Genomic DNA, 27,926 nt, shown 5'->3' on the forward strand with positions numbered 1-27,926 from the left:
TCTGCAAAATTTTCAGACGATCGAATTTGTTGCACATTAATTTCAGCATTTTTCTGAAGATCATTAGTGAAAAAGAATTTCGGAGATATGTGTTTTGTCCGATCGCCTTTAATATATCATCCTTTTAACTGAGCTATACAAGTTGCATTATCTTCAGACAATATATCATCGGTAATCAAGCCACACTTTTTCTGAATATAATGGGTCATAGACCTCAACCAAACACATTCACGACTAGCTTCGTGAATTGCTAAAACCTCAGCATCGTTTGAAGAAGTAGTTGTTATCGTCTGTTTAGCAGATCTCCAAGAGATTACGGTTCCACCACAAGTAAATAAATAGTCAGTTTGAGATTTTGCTTTATGTGGATCAACAGATAACTAGCGTCATCATAACCCATTAATTCATTTCAAGATTCACTCGAGTAAAATAAACCAAGGTCATGAGTCCCCTGAAGATAACGAAAAATGTGTTTGATACCATTCCAATGGCGTTTTGTGAGGGATGCGCTAAACCTGACCAGTAGATTTACTGAAAAAGATATGTCTGTTCTGGTACAATATGCAAGGTACATTAATGCGTCAATAGCGCTGAGATATGGTACCTCGGGGCCAAATATCTCTTCATTTTCTTCTCTTGGCCTAAATGGATCTTTACTGGGATCAAGGAATCTAACCATCATTGGTGTACTCAAAGAATGAGATTTATCCATATAGAATTGCTTTAATACATTTTGGGTATATGTGGATTGATGGATAAATATTCCGTTATTCACATGATCCACTTGTAATCCCAGACAATACTTTGTCTTTCCAAAATCTTTGATCTCAAATTCTTTCTTTAGATATTCAATTGCAATTTAGATCTCTCCAAGAGTTCCAATTAAATTGAGATCATCAATATATATCGCATTAATGACAAAATTTGATCCATTTTTCTTGATAAAGATGCATGGACATATTGGATTATTAGTATAACCTTCTTTTATTAAACATTCATTGAGACGGTTATACCACATTCGCCCTAATTGTTTAAGTCCATACAGTGGCTTTTTCAATTTGATGAAATATGATTCCTTTTGGTTTAATTTGTATGCTTGAGGCATATTGAATCCCTCAGGAACTTTTATATAAATTTCAGTATCCAAGGAGCCATAAAGATGTGTAGTAACTACGTCTAAAAGACGCATATCGAACTTTTCACGCATTGCTAGGCTCACAAGGTATCCAAATATTATTCCATCGACAACTTGAGAGTATGTTTCATCAAAATCTACTTCAGGTCTTTGCGAGTATCCCTGAGCTACAAGACGGGCTTTATATCTCACAATTTCATTATGCTCATTTATTTTTCGTACAAACACCCATTTGTATCCAACTGGTTTTATACCATCTGGTGTTTGAACAATTGGTCCGAAGACCTCTCTTTTGTTTAATGAGTCAAGCTCTGATTGAATTGCATGTTCCCATTTTGGCCAATCATTTCTTTGCCGACATTCATGAACCGATTTTGGCTCTGGATCCTCATTTTCTTCCATTATATCAAGTGTTAAACTGTATGCGAAGGCATTATCAATAATTGCCTTTTTACGGTTCCAACATTTTCTTGAAGTAACATAGTTAATTGAGTTTTCAATAATCTCATCATACTCTTCAAGATTGTGCTCTTCTGGAGCAATTATTTCAGGGTTGACTTCCTCATTAGATTGAGGTTTATCAATGTCATTCCTTATATTTTCATGATTATCATCATTAATTCCTCTTTTCTTTCGAGGATGTTTGTCTTTGGAACCAAGTGGTCTACCACACTTTAAGCGTGTCGCTGATTCATTAGCACTTGCAATTTATCCATCATGGACAATTAATTTAGCCGGAGCATTAGCAGCTTTGACATATGATTGAGTGACTTTGCTCGAGTCATTATCCGGTAACTGATTTGCAATATTTTGCAAATGTATAATGTGTTGAAATTCTAGTTCACACTGCTTTGTACGAGGATCACAAAAATTCAATGGGATTTTTCAATTAATATCCCTTTTCGGTTCATTTCTGTCTCCCCCTAATGTCGGAAAATATAATTTGTCAAAATGACAATCTGCAAATCTTGCAGTGAATAAATCACTAGTCATAAGTTCAAGATATTTTATAATTGACGTCCATTCATATCCGACATAAATTCTCAATCTACATTAAGGACCCATTTTTGTACGTTTGGGGGGTGGAATAGAAACATAAACAGCACACCCAAAAACACGTAAATGAGATATATTTGGTTTGTGACCAAATACTGACTGCATCGGGGAGTAGCTATGATAGCTTGTCGGCCTCATTCTTATAAGTGTTCTTGCATGTAAGATTGCATGCCCTCAAGCTGAAACGGGCAACATAGACTTCATCAGTAATGGTTTAGAAATCAATTGCAATATTTTAATAAGTGATTCTGCCAGACCATTTTGCGTATGAACATGAGCAACTGAGTGCTCTACATTAATTCCAATCGACATGCAATAATCATCAAATTCATTCGATATATATTCACCAGCATTATCCAGATGTATAGTCTTAATTGGATTATCGGGGAATTGTGCCCGTAATTTAATAATTTGGGCAAGCAATCTCGCAAATTCCATATTGCGAGTAGATAATAAACAGACATGGGATCATCTCGTAAATGCATCAATAAGCACCATAAAATATTTAAATGGCCCACACGGTAGGTCTATTGATCCACATATATTCCCGTGTATTCTTTCCAAAAATGCAGGTGATTCAATACCTACTTTAGCTGGCGATGGCCTGGTTATCAATTTTCTCTGAGTGCAGGCAACACAGGTTAACTCATTTGAGTTTAACAATTTTTGACCTTTTAATGAATGGTCATGCGAATTCTCAATATTCGCCTCATCATTATACTAACAGGATGCCCAAGGCGATCATGTCATATTTGAAAATCGGTAGTCTTTTGATCTACCGTGAGGTGTGTTTCAACAACACCTAATCTGGCATAATATAAGCCAGTAGAGAGTGAGGATAATCTCTCAATGATGCATTTCTTTTTTATCAATGATATTTTTTATCAATAAAAATTCACCATCAGTATCACTCATAGTTTCAATGTGATAACTATTTTTCCGAATGTCCTGAAAGCTCAGTAATTTCTTCGAGCTTTAGTGGCCAACAATGCATACTGTATCACAATTTTCGTACCCGCGAGGAAAAATATAATGGCTTCTCCAGAGCCTTCAATTAATTTTGCACTGCCACTTATTGTATTGACATTCATTTTTTTCGTTTTCAAATGGGAGAAAGATTTTTCGTGTTTCAATATAGTATGTGTTGTTGCCCTGTCAATGAAACACATATTTGCATCATTTTGATTGGCATCCATTTAACCTTCACATATAAATAAACGTAGTATTAATAAAGGCAAATATAAATATTACAAAATGCATTACAAAAAGGTAATATGCTATAATTTAAATATTACAAAATATAATATAAAATGACATAATATATCTATCACTGGGGGTTTGTTGGATCTACGAAAAAATCCGCTATATCAAGATGCATTGTGTCGTAATCCAAAAAATCATCATCAGGGTCGTCATCATTATCAACATGATTAGTCTTGACCTCCTTCCCCTTTTTTCTGCAGTGAAGCTTGATAAAAATCGATAGGTGTTTGGCTGTTCTGCAGGTATTGGCCCAATGACCTTCAATGCCACACCGATTACAAATGCCGATTTGCCTCTTTCCCTGTTTAGCCTTTTCAGCTATATCGTCATATTGGGGTTTACTCTGCATCCTGTTAATGTCAAAATTGCGGCGATTGTAAAAGGTATATCGACCACGTTGACTCTCACGACCGCGACCACGTCCACGGCCTCTACCACGTCCTCGGCCTTGTTCAGAAAATGTCACGTTCGCTTCAGGGAACGGACTGAAACCAGTGGGCCGGGACTAATGATTTTTCATCAGTAACTCGTTATTTTGCTCATCTAATAAAAAGATATGCAATAAGCTGTGAGTACTTTTGAAACTTTTTCTCACGATACTGTTGTTGCAGCATAACATTAAAAGCATGAAAGATAGAGAAATTCTTTCCCAATTTATCATTCTCAGTAACAATTTCTCCGCAGAGTTTTAACTGAGATGTAATCTGATGGATAACAGAGTTGTACTCTAACAGTTTTAAAATCCTGCAATCGCAGGTTTAGGAAATCATGTCGGGCTTTCGGGGGAGTGATATATTTCAAGTGCCAAAATCTCTCACTTAATTCATTCCACAAATCTAGTGGATCTTTCACCGTCAAATATTCGGACTGTAAAGGAATGTTCAGATAGTGACGAATTAAAACAATAGCATTTGCCCGATCTTGGCTTGTAGCCGCATTTTCACTGGAAATTGTATGAACAAAGCCCATTGAAACCAGATGCATTTCTACATCCATGGATCAAGTCAGAAAATTATTGCGGGCGAGAGAAAGAGGTTTAAAAGAAAATTTTGCAAGATTTTTCATAGTTTAGAAATTAAATAATATAGATAGTATAAAAATAAAACTTACCAAAAATAAAATAGGCAAGAGTCTTCGTATTGATAACGTGTTATATAATATATATAATATAGTTGGTGAGTATTAAGTATATATATATATGAATGTGTGTGTGTAATTTAATGTATATAATATTTAAAGATATATAGATATATATAGAGAGAGGGAGAGAGAGGGAGAGAGTGGGAGAGAGGTATGGAAAATTAAAGGAGAAATGGTGTATCCGAATGGTGTGTAATCTATGTTCATAGTTTCAAACATATACACATATATTCCCTACGTCCCATAACAAAGTATTATTTTTTCATTTTAGTCCGTCCCATAACAAAGTATCCATTATTTTTAAGTAACTGTACTATCTATCTAACCTTATAAATACTCTTATAACTTACAATATATTATACAAATGTTATTACTTTTATATCACACGTACTAATAAGTTTATTATAGTCATTTTTATTTTATTTTTACTATATCTCAATATAATATTAATATTTCTAAAATTACGTACAAAAAGCATGTCCAAATAAATATTTCTTTATGGGAGGGAGGAAGTATATAGGACTTAATGGACCCACTATGAAACATCCAAATTACACCAACATAGGGAAGTTGTGTATTACTTGCAAGTACATACGTGTACATAACAAATAGCAATTTATGTCATTTACAAGATACTATTCACTCTCCAAAAGCATACAATTTAAATCCCCAATGAGGACAACTAATTGTAACAAGTAAAAGATTTATTCCCATACAAAGGCGACATCTGGCTTCCAATAATTCAATTCTGCCAAGCATTTCATGCTATCATAGCAGGTACATTTAATTTAATTTCACGTTCATGGATGCTATGACTAAGAGCAGCAAAATTTTTAAATAAATTAAAATACAAGTGTCCACATATATGTATATATATATATATAGTAAAAAACAAATTATCACAATTTCTTTTAATTCCACAGAATAAATATAACAAAACACTAGGATCTAAAGTTGCACTGCACGTTGGGATGGTGAGGCCGACTGATTAATGCAACGGTTTAAGGTGGAAGATTTGGCAGGCTGACTTGTAAGATTTCTTGGCTGCAGCCTGCTCGAATTTCTTGACAGCCGATTCATTCTCCTCTAAGCTGTTTTGAATGAAGAATCTTATCCACCAAGTTGAGCTTCGCAGTTTTGCCTGGATTCAAAAAAAAAAAAATACACAGATTAGATTAGATTAGATAGTAAAACACCACACAGCTTAGCTTAGCTGTGACTTTCGGAAAAAGAGAAGGAAAAAGAACGATGGATATAGATAGTAGTATGAGGTGAGGCAGTGAATATATGTCAGATATGAATGGTTAGGGTGCTAATTGAGTCTAATCGACGCTGGTTAGCCCCAATCAGTACTATATGTATTATGTGAACTATTGTCGCGTAGTATCAATTCATGTGTTATATTTGTATTACATAAATATATATATATGTATATATCTCGTGCTGTCTATCTTATATGAAATATTATTACTATTATATTTTTCTCAAACCCGGGAATGACATATTGTTATTATTATATTGGCATATCAGATCAGATGTATGTATGGTTGAAGAGACAAAAAGGTGAAGAGACTAACCGGGCGCCCAAACTTGGATAGTTCAGTCACTTTAGCTTTCTGATGGCCTGGAAAACCTGAAGTTAAGCATAAACCAGCTTCCTCAGTAAGTAAGAACCAAACATCGTTGTTTGGTCATTAAATAAATTATCTGTAGATTTGGAAGCAATTATCTGTACAAGAAATTACCAGATAATAAAACTAAGCCATCAGCAGATACTCTTGCTAGCTCTGGAACCGTCTTGTTAAGATACCTAGGCGATAAGTAATCCACGGCATCTGATACTATGACAAGAGAAAATGACTTTGGCCTGTAGGGAAGAGGAAATTTGATATCCGCTGAACGCACAAAGCCTTTACGCACGAGGCTCTTGCAGTGACTGTCGGCATCATCTAACTCATATGGCTCTATGCCCCAAGCTTCTGTGTCCTCTTCTTTCAATAGTTGGGATACAATTGGGCAAGTTTCCGGGCCTACATGCAATACTTTGCGCATGCTATCACCGTATGTTTTTTTTAGAATGGGTATTAGTCTCTGAAGTTCTTGCGTACATGAAACACCGCCTGCATATACATGGATGGATTCCGTCATACTCGGCTAGAAGCATTGGCTATTTTAGTTTTCAAAAAAAGAAAAAAATGGTGCCTAAAGTGGTTAATATCAAACAGATAATCTAAGATTTTATTTTGATTACACAGGTAAATGGAGATCAATAGAATAAGCGTGTAACAAACTCGAGCACACAATTCAATCATACCCGAAAAAGTTGGTATTATTGATGAAAAACCACTAATCTATGAACCAAATAAGAAGTAAAGACAACATTGTCATGAAATGAACACCTTCCTTTCAGATCAACTAAATCATCTTTAAAGAATACCACTGAATAGAAAATGTCAATATTATGTTTAGTGGAACAAAGTTTAGCCAGTTACACCAAAACAGCCAAAAATATGAAAAGGGAAATGATATGGTGATACTAATGCTTGTATATGAAACAAGATCTGCTATACGAGCATGTAACAGTTTGAAATTTTACTCAAAGACGAAAAAATTAAGGTAAAAGTAAGCATTGCTCGTCCTGGCTACCTTAGAGACGTAAAAGAAGGGAGTAAAATATCAAAGGCGGGTACTGTCTCGAATAGATTTGATAATGCATGCATCACAAGATGCTAATACACATAATAGTAAGACATAATAATATCACAATTTAAATGAGAAGTACTGAAAATAATAACAACTATACTATTAGCAGATTACCATCAAGCCGGCTTAAAGCACTTATATCACCACTCCTGCCACCTGTCAAGAGAGAATGTAAATTCAAGATTCAAGTCACCTTTCTTGATCATTTATTTTGCCTAAAAGAGATAACTAAACCAGACCATGATACAGATAGCCAACGACCAGTATTGCCCCCTGAAAATAAAAACAACAAATTCAGATCAGTTTGCTAGGAAATAGCTCAACCACAAGCATATATAATTTAATAATTTATGCAAGCAGGATCATTAAAGAAGGAAATCATGAGAAAGGAATACACGCAGTCCTTAAGAAATTTTTATGATTTTATAATGCACACAAGAAATTCTTTAGTTCATTTTTGTGATAGTTAAGTACTGCATGTGCACAAACAAAAATGTAGGCACAAATTCAGAGAATCAAATGCACAATAAAATACATGTGGTCAAATGCACGAAGGGTTGATGAGTTAGTTTTACCACAATAAAAATCCCTATAGATAACAATGGAGATGGACGAGACTTGGGATGCAATGCACCCACAAAAGGTATGCTAGCACTCTCTCCAAAGCGACGAGCAGTGTTGGGACGCCTAGACATGGTCTTGGAGTAGAATGAGCCTGTTCAAAAATGTATCAAATGCAGAAACCAGAAAACGATGGTTATATAAAATTCCATTTCAGTGAAAGACTCATCAAGTAACAGAAGCAAAGAGATCCACAGTTACATAAGGAAAGGCCATGGATTAGATAATACCCGTTAATAAAACAAGAATATTTCTATTCACTTCGCCCAATCAGAAATAGATCACACAGAATTATAAAGAATGAACACCTCCCAGCCATTATGCAGCCACAAAAATCCAATTTCTATTACTGATCCTAAAACTAGACATGAAATATAAAAAAAGAAGAATATGAGCAGCCAAAAGCACAGACAGGCTCGGGAAATTAACCACTAAAAAGCCACAAAGATGTGAAATGCTACCAAATTGCTAACAGAATCCGAGAATCATCCATTTAAAAATCAATCATCTATCCTCAAACCTCACGATCTCAAATGAATTTCACTCCGAATTCCAAATCGTTGACAACCATCACAAACTAATTCAATTCATTCAAGTTCCTAAACAGACTGGTATCACATGAAGCACACCCACAATTCAACAGCTGATTCAAATTAAAAAAACAAACAAACAAAAACCAAAACGCAACCACAGCTCCGCAACATAAAAATAACTCTTCCAATTAAACACATTCAATCATTAAAACAAGCAAATCATGGAAAATGCATACCAGAAACGGGAAATCAAAAGGCTGATGCGCAAAGACACGAGTGGGATCTAGATCTGCTGGTACTTTGGCTCACTGGATGGAGTCGATGAACAGAGAAAAAAGCGCTCAGATTTGTTCGAGTGGCACTTATTTATTTCCCTATACTTCAATTTACATATTATTAATTATTAGTATATCATTCTATTCTTTATGTCATTTTCCACGGCTAAGTGCAAAGTATTTTTCAGCGTGTAGTTAATAAAATAGAGTAAGGGATAAAAGGGCCCGTCGGCAGGATCCAGGCAGTGGGTTTTACCCTGCGGTAAGGTCCAGTGGGTCGACCAATCATTGCCCATTTTCAAATTTGGTTGGGCATCAATGACTTGTTTATAACTAGTTTTTATTTTTATTTATGCTTTATTATAATTAATTTGTAAAATCTCTTTTGTCTTTTCTAGTGCGTTATTTATTGTCAGGGAAAACTATAAGTTTGCGTCTTATTTATTACACATGATTTGTTTAGTATAATTTATTTTATTGGACCTAATTTGTTGGTTATTAAGTATGGCCGAAAATTACCAAAAACGCACTCGAATAGTAACGATTGCGAATCAAAAAAAAAAAAAAAAACCAAAAAAAGAAAAATCATTGAGGGCTAATTCTGAAGTATTAATAGGATGGATAAAGAGATGATTTATATGCGGTTAAAATTTGGATCTTCTTCGTTGTTGGACTCCGCTATATGTGAGCGGCTTATTTTGTATTTATGATTTAGCTCAATTGTTTTTATATTTTAGACTTGACTCGTTGGTAGGTTACTTTGAGTTTGATCTATCAAGAATAGTTTAAACAGGGTATTTAAAGTTTAATTAGTACATTCACTTCATTTTCATGCACTCACTTGGATTGCTTCACTTTATTGTGTATTCTTATTTTCGTCTATTTTGCTATTTTTTATGTTCTTTTCTATATTTTCTTCCATTTTACAAACCTTTGCAAGTTATGATCTTCATTTTCACAATTTGTGTAATGTTGTGGTGATTTCTAGTATATAAGACTTACAGAGGAGCAACACTAAGAAAAGCTTTGTTGTTTGAGTTTGATTATTTAATATGATTCTTTTGAATCAAATTTCTATTCAAAAAAAATCTAACCCTAGCCTATTTATATATAAGAAAAACATAATTATAATTACAATTATGTTTTTAATTAATACTCGCTTCATCTCACTTACCGTGTTCATATTTCTATTTTCGTATGTCTCATTTATTTTGTCACTTTGTTTTTTAAAACAGAATTATACATTTTAATCACATGTTAATTTTTTTAAATTATAATTTTTAAAAATTTAATTAAACCAATTGGTTATCTTAATCTTTATCTAAAATTATTTTTATTATCCAATAATTATTTTCACAATACATTCTTAATTATTTACTAATTATATTTCTCATAAATTCTCGTGTTTACAATAAATGAAACACTATAGCCAGGATGGAGGGAGTATTATTAATTTATTATGTCACTAAAATAATAATAATATACGTGGGTAGCTACACTTTCATTCAATAATAATCAAGTCCATAAGTCAATAATTAATTATATTAATTAGATTATTTAAATAATATGAATGAATAAAATAATAACTTCAACAATATATTCGATAGACATATTTTATCCCAAATCCAACAATTTCCCACTGGATCTAGTATGTATCCAAATGAACACATTGTTCTTTATGAACTCAATTTACAGTCATTATAAAATAAGGTTTGTAATAATCTGGTCCATCAGTCATAACAATATAGGACAAAAATATCATTCGTCGTATCAACAGTTAAACTCACAGTAATCATGGATATCTTTGTAATCAAATGACATAAATCAACCATAGAACATGCAGAGAGAAAATTACATAAGTGTGATATGAGCATGCCAATTTTCTACTGGTCCAAACTGAATAAGATCGTAAATTATTTAAAAATTATGTTCAAAATATCACAAACTGAAATAATGATCAAAAGAGTATTAAAAAAATACCGAGTAAACGACAAAATAACATAAATGCATACTTCACTAAAGTGAAGCTTCTCTGATTTGTAACACACCCATATGAGCAGCATGCTTGTGGAAGACCCTAGGTGTTACACATTTAGTTAGGGAGTCTGCTAACATAGATTTTGTCCATGAATGCTCGATTAAAATCTAATGATCTTTCACCATCTTTTTAACAACTAGGAACTTAATCTCAATATGTTTTTGACCTGGACGAGCTCCTATTATTATTAGAGTACTCAACGGTTGAATTGTTGTCACAAAATATCTTGATAGGTATTTAAACCATCGGAATGATTCGTAGCCCTGTGACAAGGTTCTTAAGCCAAATTATCTATTGTGATGCCTCAAAACACGCTACAAACTCAGCTTCCATAGTGGAACTGGTAACGAGTGTCTGTTTGGCACTATGCCAACGATGGTCTCACCAACCAACATATAAACATAGCGGTGTAGATTTTCTACTATCTTGGCATCCTGCAAAATCGGAGTTAGAGTATCCAACGATCTCCAAATGGTCTAACATCCTATATGTGAGCATGTGATTACTAGTTTTCCTCAGGTATCTCATCACCCCTTTGGCTGCCTTCCAGTGATCAATTCAGGATTACTGAGGTATCCGCCTAACGCACCGACTATGTACACAATATCTGGACGCGTACATACTTGTGCATATATGAGGCTCCCAACTATTGAGGCATTGGGGATCATTTTCATTTGTTTTTCAAATTTACTTTAGGGAACTGGTTGAGACTTAATTTCTCTCCTTTAGCTATAGGGGTATCTCATGGCTTGCATTTTTGTATATTGAATCGCTCCAGTAACTTATCGATATAGCCCTTTTGAGATAATCCAATAATACACCGAGATCTATCACAATATATTTGGATCTCTAATAAAAAATATATTTCACCAAGATCTTTTATCTCAAAGTTACTCGAAAGAAATTTCTTAGTTCCTGCAATATGCACACATGGTTTGTGGTAACAAGAATGTTGTCCACATAGAAAACTAAGAAAATAAACTTACTCCCACTAAATTTGTGATAAACACAATCATCAACAACATTAATCTCAAAATCATATAAGACAATTACTTGATGAAATTTGTAAGATCACTGTCGAGATGTTTGTTTGAGCCTATAGATGAATTTTCTTAATTTACAAACCATTTTCTTTGGATCACCGACCTTAAAAGTTTTTGGTTGTACCATATAGATCATCTCATCAATATCACCATTTAGAAATGCAGTCTTTATATCCATCTGATGGAACTCTAAATCAAAGTGTCCACAAGAGCCATGATTGTTCTAAAAGAGTCATTCGAAGAAACTGGAGAAAAAGTCTCTTAATAGTCAATTCCCTTTTTCTAAGTATAGACTTTAGCTACGATACGTGCTTTATACTTCTTCACATTACCATTTACATCCTATTTGGTTTTAAAAATCCATTTGCAAGCTATGTGTTTTGCACCTTCTGGCAATGGGAAAAGTTCCCAAACTTTATTGTCTTGCATTGAATTGTATTCATCGCACATTGCATCGACCCATTAACCTGAATAAAGACCCTTTATGGCATGATAAATATTAATTGGATCATCCTCATTCATGCCATCAATGTTCTCACTTTCTTGAAGAAATGTCACATAATCATCCGGAATGATATTTCTTTGCTCTCTAGTGGATTTACACAATTACGTCGGCTCTTGAACAGTATGTTTTTAAGTTTCTTGAGTTTGTTCCACAGACATAGGTTCCTGTTCTATACGAATGGGTTCCTCAGTTGCACTTTGAAACTCCGTGGGAGCTTAATTGACTACTAACTCATGAGGTGTTTGGTCAATCACATTAGTGATTTCTTGATCCTCAAAAGTGAAGTCTAAAACTGTATTTCTCCCCCAAACTCAACATCCTCAAAGAACTTGGCGGTACCCGTCTAAAAAATAATTCTTGATCTAGGATCATAAAATTTATACCCCCTTGACCGTTCTGAATAGCTAATAAAATAATTGTTTGTTTTATGAGGTGCTACCTTTTGTTCATTTGGCCTATACACCTTCGCCTCAGCTAGACAACCCTACACCCTAAGATGATTTAAGTTAGACTTGCGCCCAATTCAGAGTTCATAGGGTGTTTTGGCATCCGCCTTAGTTGGCACTCGATTAAAGATGTAGATTGTTGTCTTTAGTGTTTCTCCTCACAATGATGGTGGCAAAAGTAGATTGACTAATCATACTCCACCATATCCTTCAATGTGCAGTTTTGTCTCTCAACAACACCGTTCATACTAGGTGAACCAGACATAGTGTATTGAGGGACAATTTCACACTCCTTTAGGAAGTCAGCAAAAGGACTTTGACGTTGTTCACCCGAGCCATCATTTATGTCGTAATATTCTCCTCCACGGTCAGATCTGATAGTGTAATGCATTTGTTGAGTTGATTTTCAACTTGATGAACGACTAGCCCTTGGAAATGGAAACTACCAATAGTAATCTGACGGTGGTGCATTTTGTGACTGGTGTGAAGCTCTCCCCAAAATCAATGCCTTGCTCCTGCAAATGCCCTTTGGCCACCAAACGAGCCTTGTGTCGTGAAATAGCACCAGTCTTGTCCCTCTTGATGTGGAAAACCTATTTACAACCAATGGTCTTTTTGTCCTTAGACTTTTCAACGACATCCCATGTGTAATTCTTTCAAGAGCATCAATTTCTTCGCTCATTGTTTGTGTCTAGTGAGCATGTTTAGATGCCCCAATGTAAATATGAGGTTCAGCATCACTGTCATTACACAAGCAAACATAATCTTGAAGCCATCTAGGTTGTTTGATCACCCAATAAAACCTCATATGAGCCGATAAAAAAGCATATTGTACCATTGTATAAGTAGAAAGAGTTGTATTGTCACAGCGAGTAGATTCGGAAATAATAGCAAGAAAATCTTGAGTAGTTGTAGTTGCAGGTGATTCAGCAGCAGTAGAAGAATAAGAAATGATCTCGGGATTGACATTGTTGAGGGATTCAGTATCATCATAGCTGACCAGAGGGCAGAGATGCTAGTGGATATGCGAATCATGTGGAGGAGAGTAAAGAGAATCTAAGCTTGGAAATACATATTAAAAAAATACCATATTTTGAGTTAGCATAAATTGTTTGGTAGCAGGAATAAAAACCTTATAACCTTTCACTCATTTTTTATATCCCATAAAGATCACTTTGATGCCTCTGCTGCTGAATTTATCTCTTGTAGTATATGTGTTATAGGCAAAGCACAAGCAACCAAACACTTTTAATCCCTCAATGTTAGGTTTCTTTTGGTACCAAATCCCATATGGTGATTTCTAGTTTAGAACGGGACTAGGAAGAAGATTTATAAGATGAGTAGCTATGAGAACAGTTTCCCCCTAAACTTCAGTAGGTAGTTTGGCTTGGATAAGCAAGGTTCTTGCAACTGAGATTAGGTGTTGATGCTTCCTCTCCACTCTATCATTATGTTGTGAGGTATAAGGGCAAGGCTTATGGTGACCTATGTCATAACTCTGTAGTAAGCTCTTAAAAGTAGCTGAGGTAGACTCTCCACAAAAGTTAGTTTGTACGTTTTTCACCTTAGAGTTAAACTAAGTATTCACCAAGTGAGGAAACAACAAATACATTCAGAATTTTGTGATTTCACTGGCAGTAAGAAGATCCTGGTACTTACTGTAATCATCTACAATAGTTAAAAAAATATTTAGCACCACATGTAGATGATATATAATAGGGGCCCCAAACATCAAGATGCAATAAAGCAAAACATGAATCAGCTTTATTTATACTCAAATCGAATGACAAATGTCTTAATTTCTCCAAATGACAAGCATTACATGGTAAAGTAGTTGCGTGTTCTTCACATTTATTGTTAGAACTATATGTGGATAATAATTTCTGCAATAGCACATTGGATGGATGCCCCAATCTTTGATGCCATAGAATGTTCAACGTTGCAGCACACGCTTGTTCCTTATGATCCTCAAGATAGAATAGTTGATCAGTTATATCTCTGCCAAGAACTTGATGGTCACGGTCCTGAATTAAGTAGTGGTTATTCATAAAAACCACAGATACGTCTCCTAAGTCCTAACAAACAAAGTTTGTATATTGATACCAAACGGTATTCAAAGGCAAGAATGAGGTAAACATCAAGAAGAGTGATATTTTCATTCAATTTAATTGTCTCTGTCCACTTAGCCAATTGAATTGAACCATTTGGCATGCACACCTTGATGGGGTTGTCAAGAGGTATCAGGCATTCAAACCATGTTTAAATTTATGCAACAAATTTGTACTGCAAGGTAGAGGTGTTTGAACAAGTAGTACCTGAGTGACGTATGTTGAACAAATTTGTCTACTTAAAAGATGTCTTGTATGATTCAAAAGCCTTCCTAATATCTCTCTAAATTAATTCACTTAGAGCGTCACCAGATGCGGAATTACATGAGCCATGAGATGCCAAACCAGCACTAAAGGTATAATCAACGGTTGAATTGTACGAGGTAGTCAATGTTTCATTTCCAACTTGAAGTGCAGTCTCAGTAGACCCAAATTTGCCACTCCCTTTTTTCTTCTTTTCTATCTTTTCCTTATACCAATTAGGAGAACTATGGAGTTTGAAAAAATCTGCTTTAACATGACTTGTCCTACTATAGTGATCAGATAACAAACTTCTTTTGTCTGGTTGATCAAGTTTTCTTTCTGCCACCCTTCTATCAATGCTCTTGTCAAAATTTCTCTCAAAGGTTCTTGAACTAGTTAAAAAAAACAGTAAGTGTAGGATTCTTTATCATACCTTGCACCTCTTGTTGTTTTTCAACAGTTGAAAGTATACCATAGATTTTTTTTACATCAGGCAGTGGATCCATCATTAAGATCTGATTTCTTACAACATCAAAGTTATCATTCAAACCCATAAGGTAATCGATTGCATCCAGGTTTTCAAGGTAGGCATCAACTTCATTTCTATCCTTAGGTATAGGTGCTATACAAGATAGTTTATCCTTCAAACTCTATATTTTATTGAAGTTAGCAGCCATGGAAAGATTACCTTGATCTAGTCTGCTAATCTCCTTCTTTTTTTGATAAATGAGAGGTCCATTGTGCTATCGACAACGTAGCTTAAGCTTCTGCCACAATTCATAGCTTGTGTTGATAAGGCTAAATGCAACTGTAATTTGTGGGGAAATTGAATTCAACAACCAGCCGAGCACCATGTTATCATTTCTCCTCTTACTCTAAAGCTGCGGTTGGATCCTCAAGTTTTTTTAATTTCTTCAGTGACAAAACCCTTCATTCCTTTTGCATATAAAGCTCTCAAAACAATTGTGCTCGAAATCAAATAATTTGTGTCCATGAGTGGAAGATGTGCGAGGCTCATATTTGGTTGATCATGAGAAGAAATTTCCAATTGCGCCATGGAGGAATTTGGAGGGCTTATAGTAAATGAGTTCATAACTCTAGTTGAAGGGCTTGTAAAACTCGGGGTAATAAAGTATTTGTAGCTTTTTGATTTCACACACAAGATCAATCAGATAATCTATCTAAGTGGAGTTAAACATAAGCAACAACACATAGAGCATAAGAAGAAAAGAAATTGATCTTAAGCAAAATTTGTCATACGCTCTGATACCATGATGAACGAATCAACAATCGAATAGGGAAAATTTGATTTCATTGAACTCGGAAAACTGAAAATTGTACAAAGAAATTGGTTTTTCACGCCGCTAACTAACTGCAATATATATTCGGAATAAAGTAGATATTTTCTAATTAATTTACTTGGACGATATAAAATAGTGAAGTAAAGGCCCAATAATAATGGCCCAAATATAGCAACTTCACCTTTAACCTCTGCACATTATTGCAACTGCAATTGAAGCTCTGTGCATTTCGCTCATCATGAGGGAGTAAAAAATTCTCTTGTGGTTTTTAGAATTTGCTGAAAATTCTCCATAGTCTTAAAATTTCATAAAACCTACTCGTGGTTTTCAAAATATTGCACACTCGCCCCTCATTTTAAAATTGGACTAACGGTGTTAATTTTTTACTTGTTTAACATACCCCTTGATACTTTTTATTTTTGACAACTTATTCTAAGTTTGACCTAGTTTTATTTTATTTTTTATTATATATATACATACACACATATTTACATAGATATACATACATACACAAACACACACCTATAACACGCGGCTACTCACCTATTCTTCTTTCTCTTTCTTTTTTGTTCTTTCTTCTTCCTTTCTTTTCTATTTTTTTTTCACCTCTGTATTTTTCTTTTTTAAACATAAAAATACACACATACATACATATTCTTTTCTTTTTTCTTTTTTCTTCTTTTTCTTTTTATCAATTTTTTTTCACCTACGTTTCTTCATTTTTTACACATAAACACACATATATACATATTGATTATCGATTCTTTTTATTCTGTTTGTTAGATTTACAAATCGAGTACCTAAATCGTAAAATCTAATTGTTTTTGTACTCATTCGAATTCGATTAAAACTCTTACCAATTTGAATTTGGGGAGTCTGAAATTTAACCCAAATCTTGAGAAAAACATACCTAATTTGAGAAATCTTGCAAAAAAACATGTTTGTTTCAGACATAATATCATTGTCCGGTTCTAAATAAAGTTTTTATTGAGTTCACGCACATAGTCGTTGTAAAAGCTACTGGAAATGTGTTATGAATAAGGTTTTTATTGTGTATGAAGTTTCTGATTTTCAAGTCGAATTTAGATTGCAACTGTTCGAGTCTCGTGATGTGCTTTAAATTTAATTTAAATTTTTGCTCAAATTTATTCTATTATGTAAATTGAGGTGAGTTGAAATTGAGGAATAAAAGAAAATGAAGAAGAGAAGAGAGAAGAGGAATGATAAACGGAAAGGGAAGGAGAAGAGGAAGAGGAAGGAGAATGAGAATGAGAGAAGATTGCATATAATAAAGTCAAATTGTCATTTTAGTAACTTCATAGAGAGATTTACCAAAAATCGCATTTGAAGCGCGTGAGAGACACTCTCCGTTAAGTCCTAACGAATGAGTGTTTTTTTGTAACGTTTTACAAACCACAAGTAGATTTTTTGAGTTTTAGAACCAAATGAGGTTTTTAGTAAATTCAGCAAACCACAGGAGTATTTTATTTAATTTTGCCAACTTTTTACCATGAGATTAAAATTGATGATTTTTTTTTTTTTTTTTTCATATTGAAAGCAAAATTGATATCATTAAGTTGTATTGAGACTAATATTTATTTTTTCCATGTAATTTTTAACTATATCAACTATTTTAAATTCAATATATATTTTTTTAAAAAATAAAAAATTAAATTATAGATCAAAATAGAGAGTAACATGGTTGTGTACAATTAAACACGGTGCTATGACAATATGAATGTGTATAATTGTACACAACTGTGTAGACACTAAAAATATATGTCTAAATTCAATTAAATATCATATATTTTGGAAGAAAATAAAATTTCAATAAAAGAACTATATGATATTTAATTATACACATATGTTAATTTTTTTTACAATAAATATCAACCATTAAATCTGCTAAAAATGGAAGATATCATACAAATATTACGTACATAAATAGCGTCATAATAAATTTGACAGCAAAATAAATTAATCTTATCAATTAAGGAAGTATATAAATTAATATCTTCCGAAAAGAGAAATAATATAAAGATCTTGACAAGATAGGAATACGCACAATTAAATCCTTCAAGAATGGAAAACGACATCTGATGAAAAATGAAGGATTATAAAATCTTTCTATTGGTCAAACGGGATGCGCCACATGGCACCATCCGAAAAGGAAGCCAAGGCCACCCTCCCCTATAAATAGAAGTCTTGGCCAATTCATTACACACTGAAGTTGCATCGAGGATCCAAGCAAAGTAGTAAGTCTCTAGACTCTTTCTGTATTGTTCTTCATGTTCTTCGTGTCTATCGTCGAAAGTCACTGATTTGGACAAATGATCCAATATTGGTTGATGAATCAATGGAGTTAACGTTCTTCGTTGTATGTCCAAGCCGGAGGAAGGATCAAAGCTCCCAACGCCGTTGAGGAATTCGTCAAAGCCAAGGGAAGGTCTCCAAAGTTCCTCTCAAAGCTTCAGGATGTTCATCGCGTTCTTCAACAAAACATCAACTAGGCCCTCTTCGATCCAAAACTCAAATGGACACGCCACCAAAAGTGTCATGGAGCACCAAATCCACATCTTTAAGGATCAAATCTCCAAAAGCTGTTGAAGAATCCATCAAAGCCAAGGAAGAGTATCCAAAGTTTATCCCAAAGCTTCAAGGTATTCATCGCGTTCTTCACCAAAGCATCAACTCGACCCTCTTCGATCCAAAAGTCAAAGGGACATGCCACCAAAAGCGTTATGGAGCACCAAATCTACCTCCTCAAAGATCAAAGCTCCAAAAGCTGTTGAAGAATCAATCAAAGCCAAGGAAAAGCATCCAAACTTCATCCCAAAGCTTCGAGGTGTTCATCTCGTTCTTCACTAAAGTATCAACTTGGCCCTCTTCAATCCAAAAGTCAAAGTGACATCCACCAAAAGCGTTATGAAGCACCAAATCTACCTCCTCAAAGATCAAAGTCGCGGATCATCAAAAGAAGACATTAAATCCAAAGTCGATGATCAAATCGCCCACATGGAGACTGAAGTCCTCCAAAAGCGGCAAAGCTAAACCAAAGATCAAAGCTGTGGATCGTCCAAATAAGACATCAAATCCAAAACCGATGATCAAATCGCCCACACGGAGACCAAAGTCCTTCAAAAGACGGAAAAGGCAAATCAAAGATCAAAGCCGCGGATCGTCCAAAGAAGACATCAAATCCAAACCCGACGATCAAGTCGCCCACACGGAGACCAAAGCTCTCCAAAAGGCAGCAAAGCCAAACCAAATATCAAAGCTGCAGATCGTCCAAAGAAGACATTAAATCCAAAGTCGACGATCGAATCACCCACACGGAGATGAAAGCCCTCCAAAAGGTGGCAAAGCCAAATCAAAGATCAAAGCCACGTATCGTCCAAAGAAGATATCAAATCCAAAGTTGAGGATCAAATCGTCCACACAGAGGCCAAAGCCCTCCAAAAGGTGGCAAAGCCAAATCGAAGATCAAAGCCACGGATCGTCCAAAGAAGACATCAAATCCAAAACTGAAGATCAAATCATCCGCACGAAGACCAAAACCCTCCAAAAGGTGGCAAAGTCAAATCAAAGATCAAAGCCATGTATCATCCAAAGAAGACATCAAAATCCGAAGTTGAGGATCAAATTGTCCGCATGGAGACCAAAGCCCTCCAAAGGTGGCAAAGCTAAATCAAAGATCAAAGCCACAGATCGTCCAAAGAAGACATCAAATCCAAAGTTGAGGATCAAATTGTCCGCACGGAGACCAAAGCCCTCCAAAAGGTGGCAAAGCCAAATCAAAAATCAAAGCCACGGATCGTCCAAAGAAGACATTAAATCAAAAGCTGATGATCGAATCGCCCATGCGGAGACCGAAGCTCTCCAAAAGGCGGAAAAGACAAACCAATCCGCGAATCGTCCAAAGAAAACATCAAATCCAAAGCCGACGATCGAATCGCTCACACGGAGACCGAAGCTCTTCAGAAGACGGAAAAAGCAAACCAAAGCTCAAAGCTGTGGATCGTTTAAAGAAGACATCAAATCCAAAGCCGATGATCAAATTGCCCACACGGACACCAAAGCTCTCCAAAAGGCGGAAAAGACAAACCAAAGATCAAAGTCGTTGATCGTATAAAGAAGATATCAAATCCGAAGCTAATGATCAAATTGCCTATACGGAGACCAAAGACTTCCAAAAGATGACAAAGCCAAATCAAAGATCAAAGCCTTGGATCATCCAAATAGGACATCAAATTCAAAGCCGATGATCAAATCGCCCGTACAGAGACCAAAGCTCTCTAAAGTTCGGCAAAGTCAAATCGAAGACCAAATCTCTTCGGATCAAAGAAACTATTGAAAACCAAATTGGAAAACAAATCGACCCGGAAAGAGAATCAAAAGACCCATTTAGAGAATATGATCCGCTTTAAATCCAAATTAAATATAATTTGCACAAATTTTTGGGTTTATTAAAAATAACACAATTTTTTGTCTACACCATGGACATGTATAATTTATACACGACTGTGTTGTTTCAATGTTAGGTGCCACGTCACTCCAATTATGTCAACGTCAATAATTTTCGTTAATTTTTTAACGGTTATACCAAAATTGGTTAAAATTGTTTATAATGAGACTAAAATTGATGTATTATATATATTAAGACAAAATTGATATATTTTAGTTATATTGAAACTAATATTGATTTTTTTTTTCAATTTAATTTTTAACTATATCAACTATTCTAAATTAATATATATATTTTTAAAAAATAACAAAAAAAATTAGATCAATACAAAAAGAAATATGGCGGTGTACGATTGAACACGGCCGTATGAGAATGTCGCGATGTACAATTGAACACGGCCGTATGAGAATATCGCGATGTACGATTAAACACGGATGTATAACAATATGAGCGTCTATAATTAATTGTATACGACTGCGTGACAATAGACATATATAATTGTATATAACAGTGTTATTTTTAAGTCAATTTCCATAATGTTACGTTCACATCAATAATTTTAATATTCTAATTTTTTAATTATATAAAAAATTAATAAAATTTTACTTTGAAAAGAATTATACACTTTAATCTTATTTTAAAAATTTAAATTTATATTTTTTTTAAATTTTAATTTATCTTCATCTTAATCTAGATAATTATATTTATAGTAAAGTGGAGGGAGTATTACTTATTATTATTATTAATTAAATATTACTTGAACATGATAGGTGGGATAGAAGAAATACTATGTAATAATAATAAAGATTCCATTTATGGGAGCGAGGCACTAATAACATCTCCTGTGCATAGCAAGTTACCACGAGTAAATATAATACACGGTTTTTTGTTTTTTCGCGACCGTCTCGTCGTCGTAAATTCAATCAAGTTCACTCCGAGCACAAAGCGAGTCGAGGTTAACAATGCAAAATACAGAGATTCAGACAACACCTCACGTATTGAATTTGAAGCTTTCTTCTTCTCCCACTTGTTTTACCCAAAATTAGGGTTTCTCTTTTACCAATACTTGTTCTTGCTTTGCTGCTTCACTTCCTTTCTTTAGGGACTAGGGTTTATACTCTTGCATCACATTTTCTTTTTTTGGGGGCTGTCGATTGAGTTTCGTGAGTTCAAGTCCGTTTTGGAGAATCTTGGTTCGGTAAAATCCTGGGAATCATGTCAATTTCGCAAGATCTATATCCGAGCGAAGAGGATTACCTCTACGAAGAAGAGGTTCTCCGCAATCCCAACAGTATGAAGCTGTGGTGGCGATACTTAATTGCCCGCAGCGGGGCTCCGTTCAAGAAAAGGGCAATTATTTACGAGCGTGCGCTCAAAGCTTTGCCAGGGAGCTACAAGCTGTGGCACGCCTATCTGCGGGAGCGTTTGGAGATTGTAAGGAATTTTCCTGTTAGTCATCCTCAGTTTCAGACGCTGAACAACACATTCGAACGAGCCCTCGCCTATATGCATAAGATGCCTCGGATATGGACAATGTATCTGCAGTCCTTGACTCAGCAGCAGTTGATTACTAAGACAAGGCGCACCTTCGACAGGGCATTGTGCGCCCTGCCGGTCACTCAGCATGACCGCATCTGGGAGCATTACTTGGTATTCGTGTCTCAGAAGGGTGTTCCTATCGAGACATCGTTGAGAGTGTACAGGAGGTATTTGAAGTATGACCCAAGTCACATTGAGGAATTTATTGAGTTTTTGATTAATTCAGAGTTGTGGCAGGAGGGAGCGGAGAGACTAGCAGGGGTATTGAATGATGATCAGTTCTTCTCCATAAAGGGCAAGACAAAGCACAGGTTGTGGTTGGAATTGTGTGATCTGCTGACCCAACACGCCAGTGAGATTTCTGGATTGAATGTGGATGCTATAATAAGAGGAGGAATTAGGAAGTTCACGGATGAGGTTGGGAGACTATGGACCTCACTGGCTGACTACTACATAAGGAGAGGTTTGTTGGAGAAGGCAAGGGATATTTTTGAGGAAGGGATGACAACAGTGATTACAGTGAGAGATTTCAGTGTTATATTTGATGCATATTCACAGTTCGAGGAGAGTATGCTATCCATTAAAATGGAATCATTAGAGGATAGTGAGGATGAAGATGATGAGGAGAATGGGGTGGTGGAAGAGGAGGAAGAAGAAGAAGTAGATGATCGGTTGGATATTGAGAAGTTAAGGAAGAGAATTGACAAATTCTGGTTGAAGGACGACAAGGATGTGGATCTGAGGCTGGCAAGATTGGAGTATCTGATGGATAGGAGACCAGAATTAGCTAATAGTGTGCTTTTGAGGCAGAATCCTCACAACGTAGATCAATGGCATAGGAGAGTTAAGCTTTTTGAAGGGAATCCAACAAGGCAAATTTTGACGTACACTGAGGCTGTGAGGACTGTGGACCCTATGAAAGCTGTTGGGAAACCACATACTTTGTGGGTGGCATTTGCTAAACTATACGAGAGCCATAAAGATGTTGCGAATGCCCGTGTAATCCTTGATAAAGCTGTTCAGGTTAATTATAAGGCTGTTGATCATCTAGCTAGTATTTGGTGTGAATGGGCAGAGATGGAGCTCAGGCACAAAAATTTTAAAGGTGCCCTGGAACTGATGCGGAGAGCCACTGCAGAGCCTTCAGTTGAGGTTAAAAGGAGAGGTAGTCTGTCTATCCTATACTTCTTTCTTTTTTTTGATCTGCTATCTACTGATTATTTTGTTGTAGGATACTTGTGGTAGTTTGGATAACAAAATAAACTGACTTGTAGATTTGTTTAACATAAAGTTGAATCTTACTCATTCAACATAAATCTGTCCAACGCATTAAAATTGAGATGTGCATGTCCAGATTGAAAGTATCAATACCCGTTATTGATTGATTCTTTATATTGTCTTTCTTGTTCATTATTGCCTGGTTATGATGAACATGATTTGGCCCTTCTAGTTACTTATGTGAAACAAATGGATGATTATTTATTTTCTGCCTGGAAAGCCAACTTTTGAGTATAGATAAGTTCACTTGCAAGTAACAAAGTATTAAGCCATTTTAGTTGGAAGGGTTAGGGTTGATAGATTGTATTATCAAGTCGAATCATGTGTTGATTTTGATGGATAATAGTAGGATTCGAACCTAGATGAGGTTCTGATCATCTATCAGAGAAAGAAGAATGAACTGATCTTGTAGTACTCCCGAGAAATGCTTTGATTTTGGATTACTGAAGCAGATTGAATTACACTTGCCATCAAATGATCATTCCCATTAATCTTTTAGGGCCTTAGTCCCAATAAGTACCTGATAAATGCTTCTTTGCCTTTACAATTACTCAATAATAACTTTAAGTAATAATTTAATCTAATGATTGGATTGAATATTTTCTTCTATTGTTGAAATTACTATGATTAATTGATGCTGCATTTCAATCTAATCCAGTTATCCTTTCTCACAATTCCCCTTTGATCTTCGTGGTAGGATCCTATCTCCTATAATAGACAGTTTGAACAAAAATGCGATATTAGAAATGCATGTGATTGAAATTTATATGATATTTTTGTTTTAAATTGAGAATAGACATTTTTATAACTTAATGAGTAGCACATATATATGTCCTTTCTTCTATGAATTACTATGCTACTTTTTGAAATGGCACAGTCCGTGCCATGGCCCTAGGAAATATCTGTTTAACTGTGACAACTATGCATATGATTTACAAATCCTGCCCTTCAACTATTTTTTTTTTCTCCCTTTCCTGCTAACCTGGGCCTCATATAGTTGATAAAGTTTTAGATGATGATTGTTATTAATAATCTAATCTGTTTTAGTATATTTTCCAATTTCAATCAGTTAAGTTCGGTGTTTCAAATTTTAAAAAGTGCCAAACTATACATCTGTTTTGCAACTCAGTTTTTGTCCCTTCCCATCACATCTTTGACACAATATGCATGCTTCTTGCATGATGGAGCATAAAAAGGTTGAACTACTGTATTACAAAACTAATGTTGATGATATGGATATGATTTCAATCTCCCCAAAAAGATGCGGTAGTGTAGCTTGTTCTGAGATTGCTGCTGCAAGTCAATCCCTTTATGTACCTTGAATTACTGGATCACATTATAGGCTGTAGCTTCTTCTCCCTTTGGTTTCCGAAATTTTAATCAAGTTTTAGCTTTGCTGCATTTTCATTTTATACTTTGGAGCAGTCTGAATTTGACTTTTTTGCCATCCATTGTTTAAATTATCATATAAGTGCTGCTGGATTGGAATGCGTTTAGGTTCAAGTTATCATTCTTTTTCTCGGGTTGTAAATTACTATTATCTGTATTATGTGTCGAAGATGCGAATATAATGTTGAAACACTGCTCCCTGAGGTATTCTGCTTCTAACTTTGCAGATGGGTCCTAATCAGTCATATTACATATGTAATTAGAGTGCATAAATAATATATCAACCATAATCATGCATACTAAACTTTCCCTTGGGGTAATAACTGTGGATCATTGTAAATATCTCTTCAAGTGGCTATGAAGAACTATCTCACTGAAGAGATGCTGGTTTGATTTTGTCGAACTTATTTGGATAATTGGCTTGTGAACTTATCCGAACTAGGTGGGGAGAGCTCAAATTATGTAGAGATGATTAAGTTTGGAATTCTTTTTCTCGTGTCTTTTGAATCATGGCATCTCTCTTTGTGGTTATTGCTTTGATTGACTAGAATGTTTTCTGCTTATTTATTAATGATTTTTTTTTTTTGTTTGGTAGTGGCTGCTGATGGCAATGAACCAGTGCAGATGAAGCTTCATAAATCCCTTAGGCTCTGGACATTTTATGTTGATTTGGAGGAAAGCCTGGGTAGTTTGGAGTCGACTCGTGCAGTTTATGAAAGAATACTGGACTTGAGAATAGCCACCCCCCAAATTATAATAAATTATGCAATGCTTTTGGAAGTAAGTAGAAAGTAATGTGGTCATGGTTTCCCTTGCTTTACTCTTAAATTTTGCTGACTGAAATAATGTGCTATGTATTATTGATGCAGGATAACAAGTACTTTGAAGATGCATTTAAGGTTTATGAGAGGGGTGTGAAGATTTTTAAATATCCTCATGTCAAAGATATCTGGGTCACTTATCTTTCTAAGTTTGTTAAGAGATATGGCAAATCTAAACTGGAACGTGCTCGAGAGTTATTTGAGCATGCTGTTGAAATGGTATGATTTTAAGTGCATGGTTTCCTTAAACTATAATTATTTACTGTGGTAAATTATTTATAAAAACCACATTCTTCCCTTTATCAGGCTCCTGCAGAAGCTGTGAAACCCCTTTATCTTCAATATGCAAAACTCGAGGAAGACTTTGGTCTTGCTAAAAGAGCAATGCGGGTATACAGTCAGGCAACCAAGGCTGTCCCCGCCCAGGAGAAATTAGGAATGTATGAAATATACATTGCTCGGGCTGCTGAAATATTTGGTGTACCCAAAACCAGAGAGATTTATGAACAAGCTATAGAGTCAGGTCTGCCAGACAAAGATGTGAAACTTATGTGTATAAAGTATGCTGAACTTGAGAAGAGCCTTGGTGAAATTGATCGCAGTCGGGCACTTTATAAGCATGCGTCGCAGTTTGCTGATCCAAGATCTGATCCTGACTTCTGGAACAAGTGGCATGAATTTGAGGTGCAACATGGAAATGAAGATACTTTTAGAGAGATGCTCCGAGTTAAACGGAGTGTTTCTGCAAGTTACAGCCAGGTAATATACCTAGTTACCTCTTCTCGTAAAACTTAGTTTTTAATTTTGTTTATCAGACATATATTGGCCATTTTCCATCAGCCTGACCAATCTGTTTTTGTATTTTTACAGACCCACTTTATTCTCCCAGAGTATTTGATGCAAAAGGATCAGTTGCAGACCCTTGAGGAAGCTAAGGATGTCCTAAAGAAAGCTGGTGTGGAAGAGGATGAAATGGCTGCCCTCGAAAAGCAATTACTTCCTAACCAAGACAATCCTACATCAAAAGATGCTGATAGGCGTTTGGGATTTGTGAGTGCGGGCTTGCAGGATGGAGGAGAAGTCAAGAGAAATAAGGAGGATATTGAGCTTCCCGAAGACAGTGACTCTGAAGATGAGGGCAATGTTCAGATAGCACAAAAAGATGTTCCAACAGCCGTGTTTGGAGGTCTGACACGAAAAAGAGAAGAAGAGGTGGATAAAGATTCAGAAGCTGGTGGTGAGCCAACTGGTTCAGAAAGCAAAGAGAGTGATGGGCAATTGGGTGCATTGGAGCGTATCAAGCGAATGCGACGAGGTGCATAAAGTATTAAAGTCTCCAGCCTTAATCCTTCGTACTCGTTAGAATTTACCATATTTGTGGTCAGATCATTACCATTTCTTGAGGTTACCATGGGGCTGTTACCGCTCATTCAAGGTTAGTGCTTTCGTTTTTCGGTTGTTGCATAGTTCCCGATTGATTGTCTTTCAGGGATGCTCTCCAGAATCAGGAAATATTAAGTGAAATTTTGTAAGCCCTTTCTTGATTCTTTTTGTCCCTATGTTTATGGATTTTAATGTACTTGTGTAATGTTTAGCCTTTTAACAATTTCTCATTTCATAGATATGGTTTATGGCCTTTATTGGTTCACTGCTTAAAATTCAATTTATACCAGATTTTACATGACTAACATTTTCTCATTCTTTCTTTAGTTGATTCTGTCTCTCTCCTCCACCATTCTCAGCCTGACCATTCTTTCCTTTTATTCTGTGAGAAACTATCTTGTTTCCTGATTTATTTGCTTTTCCTATGCATGAGGTGTAGATATTGCCCATGCTCGTTTATATATGAGAATCTATTATTATTATTATTATTATTATTATTATTATTATTATAAGAATGAGAATCGTATTGGTCAAATGTTTGCATTTTATAATATTAATGCAATTGTTCATTTGACACATGGAAGAACTTATTATAGTTTCTTTATATTATATACATAGAGATTCATAACTGAGATTGAATT

The 27,926-nt window shown here is 35.2% G+C and overlaps 3 protein-coding genes across 3 annotated transcripts; 1 reads left to right on the plus strand and 2 right to left on the minus strand.

The window, feature by feature from the left end:
• Positions 1-3,518: 3,518 nt before the first annotated feature.
• Positions 3,519-4,438, minus strand: LOC127252378 (uncharacterized). The gene is made up of 3 exons (XM_051276532.1): positions 4,307-4,438; positions 4,031-4,158; positions 3,519-3,939 (listed from the first exon to the last, which is right to left on the minus strand). The coding sequence occupies exons 1-3, from the start codon at positions 4,436-4,438 to the stop codon at positions 3,519-3,521; spliced, it is 681 nt and encodes a 226-aa protein (XP_051132489.1).
• Positions 4,439-5,277: 839 nt separating this feature from the next.
• LOC127252688 (probable pectin methylesterase CGR3) lies at positions 5,278-8,846 on the minus strand. The gene is made up of 7 exons (XM_051276976.1): positions 8,688-8,846; positions 7,873-8,012; positions 7,537-7,570; positions 7,412-7,453; positions 6,340-6,714; positions 6,172-6,227; positions 5,278-5,735 (listed from the first exon to the last, which is right to left on the minus strand). Exons 2-7 carry the CDS (start codon positions 7,990-7,992, stop codon positions 5,583-5,585), a joined length of 780 nt encoding a protein of 259 aa, XP_051132933.1. The 5' UTR covers positions 7,993-8,012; positions 8,688-8,846; the 3' UTR covers positions 5,278-5,582.
• Positions 8,847-21,747: 12,901 nt separating this feature from the next.
• LOC127252541 (uncharacterized) lies at positions 21,748-27,508 on the plus strand. The gene is made up of 5 exons (XM_051276757.1): positions 21,748-23,579; positions 25,677-25,861; positions 25,951-26,121; positions 26,209-26,661; positions 26,773-27,508. Exons 1-5 carry the CDS (start codon positions 22,091-22,093, stop codon positions 27,223-27,225), a joined length of 2,751 nt encoding a protein of 916 aa, XP_051132714.1. The 5' UTR covers positions 21,748-22,090; the 3' UTR covers positions 27,226-27,508.
• Positions 27,509-27,926: the final 418 nt, after the last annotated feature.

Source organism: Andrographis paniculata, unplaced genomic scaffold (assembly GCF_009805555.1).
Source record: "Andrographis paniculata isolate CXL003 unplaced genomic scaffold, ASM980555v1 Contig46END, whole genome shotgun sequence".
Lineage (NCBI taxonomy): Eukaryota > Viridiplantae > Streptophyta > Magnoliopsida > Lamiales > Acanthaceae > Andrographis > Andrographis paniculata.